The following is a 7,907-nucleotide window of genomic DNA, read 5'->3' as shown; positions in this document are numbered from 1 at the left end:
AGGTCCGGGGGTATACCGGGGATAGCCAGGTGACCCCGCAGTGCCGGGTGAATGCGTTGCTTTGTATTCGCGCAAAAAACTGTCTTGACTAGGGTCCCTGGGGTGCGGGGGATTTGGCTGGGGGTTTACCAGCATTTCGTACCCGGGCTTGGCTCGACCGAAAGTCAAAGTCACCGCTATTCCCCGGACCTGGGGGGGGGCGTGGTTACAATTGACTGGTGCATAAGGCAAACGTATGATTTGAGGAACAACTATATAAGTCTTCAAATTTAAATTCACATTAAATATTCGTATGCCGCGGCCATTTTCGTGACAAGCGCCTAGGTAATGACCATGATTCTGAATTTTAAAACTTTTTTTACCGGCTGGAACGTTCACTGCATAAGAGAGACTGGGTGTAGCATATTTGTTCGGAGCTCTCGTAGCTACTCGGCTATCTCCCCTGATCGTATTCTGCTTAGTGTTTTGGAAGTGTTTCTGAATAGTTATTCAGGGTCAAGGCGATATTAAAGAGTCATGTTAGAAGCATCGGATATGTGTGTGAATCAGGATAAGCAGAGGGTCTTGTACAACAATTTGTCAAAGGAATTTCGTTTTTGTTGTTTTTATTGAAGTACAATGTATATTTATAATCTACACAAGAGGCCCTGAAAATAGACACAATAGCATTAATGAAATAAGTGAACTGTTATCACAATAACATATATACAAATGAATACAGAAATTACCAACGTGACAACACACACACAGGCTCAAATACAGCCAGGTCCAATTGAAAGTGGTGCGTATAGAAGAGTACAAGAAACAAATGAACACAAGTACAGCTCATTTCCATACCAAAATAAATTATTACATACAAATAGGAACCACACACGTAAAGTTTTATGGAAACATGAGAAGAATATTCAATCCAAAGTTGCAAGACAATTGTCCGAGACAATGGCGACTATTCAACTGCAATTGCGCACTAATTTTGGTCATCTGACCGGGAAATCCCCAAACAGGCGGAAAAAAATACATGCATGACCGAACACATTGGCAAAAATAGATAAAACTGGGTTTAGCCGAATAATGTGCACCACTTATGGTACATGACAATTCTAAATACTAAAGTTCTACCCTGCTATGTATAGTTTATAGCCTAATTAAAAAAGAAAACAATAACAGACAAAACACTTGACACTATTTACATAGATATTAAAATTGTGTTTACTAATACCAGCACCTGTAAACAAAGCAACCCGAAAACGAAACTGCACTAATTCGTTGCAACGCTTTAAGTTAGCATATCCAACATCTAGGATTGGAATTATCACGGTAAGATTACTTATGTCAGTCAGCAACACATTCAATGTCATCATTCTCATAATCTAGATACCCTACACCAACATCATACTTGGTGGTTGAACAAGAATGTGCTATAATGTAACACTCAAACGTTCCATGTTCCTTATTATTGTACTAATATCGGCCATCAAAGAAGAGATATTCCAGAAGTTATCCTTAATGCATTTTTATAAGCCGTCAGAGGAAAGCAATTTCAGAAGTTATCCTTAATGCACTTTTATAAGCCGGAGGAGAGCAGTTCTAAAAGTTATCCATTAATGCACTTGCAACAGCCGTCAAAGTAGAAGAAGTCCAGCTCTATGTCATCTAGGTCGTCTGGATGTACCACCCCATCCTTCACAGCAACGCCGACATACATACCGTTTTCCTGCGAACAATGACAACCTCCACAGTTGAGCAACGCACTGAAAGGTAAAATGATTTCGACGATTATATTTCATTGAAATAGGTTCAATTAGTATGTACAGGGAAGAGGCCATCGGAGTTAACGTATACAAGGTAAAAATAAGCTCGTATTTGCAACAGTTATTTGTGATAATGTTAGATTGATTTTTACTGGAGAACCCATATTATTTATGTTCCTTTTGAAAAAGGAATGGCTTGCAGATTACTAAAATGTTAAAGAAACGTTACGATAATGTTTCATTACGTGCAGGTAGTTTATACAGGGTAGAGACCATCGTGTCAAATGTACAGATTTGAAAATCTCGTCATTGCAACAGCCATTGGTTATAATGTAAAATTGGGATTCATGCTGACCCCTTATTGTGATTCTGGTATCGATTAAATGGGCACAGCTTGCAGATAACTAATACATATCCGAAAAAGCATTATAGTTGAAGTTATTACAGTAATTTAATTTTGTTGTTTGTTTCGACCTAAATCGGGCGTGAAATGACCTATTTGCAATCTTACAAGATAAAAAAAACTTGTTTGTAATTTTTTTGTCGATACTTTTTTCGTTTTCTATCATCTCTATACACCAAAGCCTTTCAAATGACACTAAAATAATATTGGGTCATCAGACATCCAACATTTCCATAATTGTTCGTTGGATACCTTAAATAGAATTATCTTGTTTCATGACAGAATAAACGCATTGAAGTAAAGCCAAAGTGAAAAATAACAAGAATGGCACATAACAACACAAACGTATTTTAACAATTTGATAGCCGGTAAAACTGGATTCCGGGTACTCCAACTTACATCCATTCTCGTACACGAGAGCGATGATGCTATGCGTCCAATTCATTGACTTAGATTTATGGCTATCAAGCCTCTGGTGAATGCATTTGACTAACACCTGCCTGACGTAAAATGCATTGTTATTAAAAGTATAATAATACTATTACTACTTACGTGCAGCTGTGTACGGCGAAGTACTGTTTCTTTGTAGCAAACTGTAGAAGTTTTCGTTCCTGTCCATTCACATTGATTCGCTTTGTAGGAGCCATAAATGCCACGCTCCTGAAGAGAATAGTTGAAAGAAACATGGGCTCAGTTTGAACCGTTAGCAAATGCTATTAACTAATATTATAAGTTACATAAATATATCACTTCTATAAATATATTTATATAGTGAATCAGCCTGTAAAAGACTGCAATTGGTTAAAATGTGGAGCAGCCGGCGTTATCAGTAATAGCGACCGGTCCGTCATATCTTTTAAAATTATAACGCCCACTTAACATTAAAACTGTTGAGCGCAGCGATGCGTATTTCACGACTCCGAAAATTCTTGAAACACAAACATTGTCGAGCCCGCAAATTTAATACTATAATTTAAGCATATCGTGAACGTGTATTATATTAACATGCAAAGTAGTATTCAAGAATGAAGGCAGTGGGTGGACTATGCAAACTTATTATTCTGTCTAAACGCTGCAATCGAGAGCCGACTGACAGCATTGATTTGGTCTAGGTAATACACGTAAACGCCTAGTAAGGATTCGTGAGTTTTACGGCGTTTTTTATGTCTTGTTTACTTTACGTGTATTATTTAAATGCATGCTATTATTTGCATGAACAGATCTTGGTCCATAAAAATACTCGCCAGGAGTGTTTACGATATTTGGTATAGGCAGACTCGTGGTAACAGGGAAACATTAACAACACCAAATAATCAAGTTGCATGTTTCGAACATTCATTATTATGGGTGGAACCCTAAACATAATAATCACCAGGAACATATGAACTTAAGGATACCACCTGTTTGGTTGTAGAAATATTATACACCGATGAGTCTCATATCGCAGTTTACGGATAGGCCAGTCAGCATCCGAAATGTGTATATGAACCTAGGCGGTACATGTAACGACAACTAGTGTCTGCTCAATTATCAAATTATCTTTTTCGATAACTTAATTTATACTTCCATTTTATAAATAGTAATAGTTACTGCTTCGAGAAACGAGTTATAAATAATATAAGCGCTTCATCGAGAGAAATGGGTGTCGTAACTGATTTGTCCATGTAGTCAAGGACAACGTTCGATAACTAGCGTGCTGTGTATGTGAATAGCGTAGCAAGCTAATTATTGAACAGTAAGGCTCCGCCCACTTGTTACCGTTCTGTCATGTGAAATATTTTATAGGCGAAAGAAAAGGACACAATATTAAACATGGTACAAGAGTGAAATTACGTACGATTTACAACAACCATGTTCTACAGATGCCACTTGTCGCTTCCTTCGCTGAGGGGCACCGTAACAGTTAAAGTTGCAATCCTTCGTAGGATCAGATATGCTTGGTTTAACAAGTGTTCTGTTTGTTAGGCCACTCATGTAGCTGTCCTCATATAACCGCTGCTCTTCGGGAGATCGAAAGTACGCCGGAAAGAAGGAGTTGATGTTTTCAGCGTTGATCTTCTTTTCTGTAGAATCTCGATGTCTGAAACAATGAGTGTATGTTAGAAGGAAAAGAAACAATTACTTAGGTCAAAAGGTGATACAATTTATAATTCAAAATGTATTTCCGCGTGTATACATTTTTCATATAACATATGTTACCGATCTAGTTATTATGTTTAAAGAGCATAATATAGGTTGATGCATAAATATTTTTAATTGTATTGCTTCATTATGTATCACTCATTTGACGTTGATGATCAAAATAAACAAAAACATATTGTACCGATAAAAAATATTAGCGATATGTTTGCGCTTTTTCTAACCGGAAAATTCGGACCACGAAGCTTATAAGTAAAGACACAACGCATTTATAAAGGCATATGTTTTTTACCTGTTTAAACTTTTAATGATATGCTTTTTTTATCATTAAAGTCAAACGAGCTTAACTTAATCATGCAGTAAAATAAATATACATGCAACAGCCTATATTTTGCGCCTTTAATGTTAGTATTAGTGTTTGAGATCCAGTTGTATCTGTTAAACTTAATTCAATTTAATTCTTGAATATGCACCATAAACGAAAGTTTCTTAAAATTTAATTTGTACAACTCATGAACATGTATCAGCTAAATACAAAGAAATTGGGTTCATACATTATTCAACAAACATACCTTAATTCCCGGTAAATGAATACAGCTATAACCACCGCAAAAGCCACACAGACAACACCTAACACGATTGCCTGTAATAAGATATTATATCCTGTCTAATCAGTTGCTTAATCATTTATTTTAATGATTAAGATATGCGAATTATAATTTGTCACGATTATCGAGCGTTTACATTCAAAGAATACTTTTTTATGAATCAATTAAGTATGGTGATGTATCATATCGGACATGGTTAGTTAGGAAACAGTTTATGCCAACGCTTAACTTCTAAAAAAGTTTTAAAGAGACCTAGAAGATATGATAAGATTGTGGAAACTACACTTTATAAACACTTACTATATGAATGCGCCGATTGTACAAAACTTTTCTTGTACTTGCTTTATTTAGATATATGAGCATATCATCAAATATTTCACCTTTAGAAGTTAACAACGATGTCGTTAATCCCGTTGTTAACTTTAACAAAAATCTGAAATGTCGGACCAATACGCATTTTGATACGTATTAGCTAAATTTGACTTTACGTTGTTGTTTTTTTGTTGTTTTTTTATTAACGTTCATCATTTTTGTCAGGCAACAAGGATGTTTACAAAAACAATAAAAAAAAGTCAAATTTTAGATAAATTAAAACAATATACAGACCATTATCCTTGTCTTGCTACAATCCGCCATGGTTATGTCTTTGACGGGCTTCTGCCAATATTCTGAAGATTTAAAGGTCATTTTTTATAATTATAAATAAATTGTCTTTAAAAACAACCACAACACCAAACTGGCAGATCGAAAACGTTGTTAACGCCAATAAGTAATATTTACACCTCAACTTCCATTCCTTAAATGAACTGCCTTTCGGCAATTGCGTTTATCAATCGATGAACGCAACATCTTCGGATATGTTCGGATCGTAATTCATTGCATAACAATATACATGAAAGCTATTGATCTTGTTATTGGCTGTATTGTGTCTGCAGGTCCCGTAAAATATAGATCAACATTTTTAAAAGTGTTAGTTTATTATATTTTAAATATATTGGTACCAGAAGTGTTTCAATTTTACGTTTTAAAGTGATTTTAAGTTGTTGATCTTTTCCCGCGTTATTGTGACGTCATTTGAAAAAAAATGTTTCCGGTTATAGTCGGGTCGTTCTATTTACAGAATGGGTAAGAACGGATTACTGAAAGGTTTTCTTAAATGAAATGAAGTATTTTTTTAATAATTCTTGAATGAAATAATGAACTATTGGTGTAAATTTAAGGAATGAATTGCGGGGTTGATTCATTATCGGGGATATGAACGCAATTGGGTTGGTCAAAGTACGCGTGGAGTCCTTCGGACACCACACACATTGACCAACCCAATTGCGTTCATACCCCGATAATGACATTAACCCCGCAATTCATTCCTTAATTGAAAAGGCGGATCTAAGTGAACATTTCATGTCACTATGGTTAAGGCATTATGACTAAATTATACCCAAATGCACCATTTAAGATTACAATTACCAAACCAGTTCGTTGGGGACGTTCCCAACTCCAACCATCCTTTCATTGGGACGGGGCACACGGGCTTTAGTGCTTCCCCTCTTACGTCAAATCCAGGGTCAGCCGGGTGTTTAATACAGTCGAAGCCTATTGGTTCGAACTGCCAGGGACCGGCAAAATACATCGAGCCTCGGAGAAGTTTAGCCAAGCCAGAATGTTAACTTTCATTATAAATAAATCGGCCCTTCTAATTCAGTTTGAGCCAACGAGGAATTTGAGCCAATAATTACTATCTTAGTTATATATAAATAACCATTATATACATAGTTAGAATCAAATTTTCGTTCGATGTAAACTAATACACATTACAAATGTGAGAACTAAATAGTCACGACACCGTTTGTTTAATGATAATTATTAATGCTAGGTTATACATCTTGTTGCAACCTATACACACTCACTTACTATCTGACCAATGATATATGTAGAATTGAGGTGCAGGGGATGGTTTTCAAAATTGTTCTTGATTTAATCTAATATTGATGTAGCTAATCGGATTGCGTGGCAAAAAAACCCAGGTATAGTCAATGAGGTCATTTGGGTATGACCATAAAAATGATTTAGCAGCATATTGAATACCACCACTGTGCTCCATTTAATACCTGTGACATATTCAAGTGCACATACATTGAAACATTTCCTTATTGTGAAAAAAAGTATATTATTTTCTTGTTACTTTTTTACAAGTGTCAATTATATCTCATACAGACACATTTATCCTACAGTGCCCACAAGTTGTTGTTTGTTAGCAAGAAAAATAAACAATGGTGAAAATATATGAATTAGTTTATGATTGTACTTACCAATGGTAAGCTTTTTGTTGATCCTTTTTGTTTAAAAACAATAAAACTATTGTAGCAGCTAATTATTGAAATACGATCCGCACGTTTTATTAACCATACACTTGATGAGAATATATGTATATTACTTTATGATAATACCAATTGTAAGCTACTTGTTATTCCCTTTTGTTGGAAAACTGTAGCAATGTTTAACGACTTATTATTTAAATAGTTAATTCCCCGGATGATCTATTCGAAGAATTAGTCATACACTTAAATATATCTCGGATAAAACATCTTTTGATTTCGTTAAGCATTGTCAATTAAACATGGCTGTGTTTACAACACTCGAACCATTGAAGTGAGGCGGCGGGGATTGACCGGATCGTTTGTTAAGAGGCACACTGATGCATAAAGACTTTTAAATCAGTCTCATTCAGTTTGTTTGGGCTAATATAAATGAATTGCTAGATTCTCATTTTATTGGGGACGGGGGTTGACATTTTATTTTAATCCTTTCTTAGTTGACTGTTTTATCGTGCAACATGTGTTTATTCTCTTTCTATTGCACAATGGACCGTATACATGTGTTTCTAGAGGAACCACGAACACGATCGTAACAATTCTCCTTTTTCACATGTGAATGTATCGACACCGTAGGCATAAATCAACGCCGTTCCAGTACGGTACCGGACCGATACGCAAATAAAGACCCAAC

General features: G+C 35.6%; 1 protein-coding gene across 1 annotated transcript; it reads right to left on the bottom strand.

Annotated features, from left to right (window-relative positions):
* Window positions 1-629: 629 nt before the first annotated feature.
* On the bottom strand, window positions 630-7,553 carry LOC128238757 (uncharacterized). The gene is made up of 6 exons (XM_052954996.1): window positions 7,211-7,553; window positions 5,508-5,569; window positions 4,866-4,936; window positions 3,992-4,234; window positions 2,707-2,814; window positions 630-1,751 (listed from the first exon to the last, which is right to left on the bottom strand). Exons 2-6 carry the CDS (start codon window positions 5,535-5,537, stop codon window positions 1,595-1,597), a joined length of 609 nt encoding a protein of 202 aa, XP_052810956.1. The 5' UTR covers window positions 5,538-5,569; window positions 7,211-7,553; the 3' UTR covers window positions 630-1,594.
* Window positions 7,554-7,907: the final 354 nt, after the last annotated feature.

This window comes from Mya arenaria, chromosome 6 (assembly GCF_026914265.1).
Source record: "Mya arenaria isolate MELC-2E11 chromosome 6, ASM2691426v1".
Classification (NCBI taxonomy): Eukaryota; Metazoa; Mollusca; class Bivalvia; order Myida; family Myidae; genus Mya; species Mya arenaria.
The sequence above is the reverse complement of the archived record's forward strand: the minus strand, read 5'-3'. Positions and strand labels throughout refer to the sequence as shown.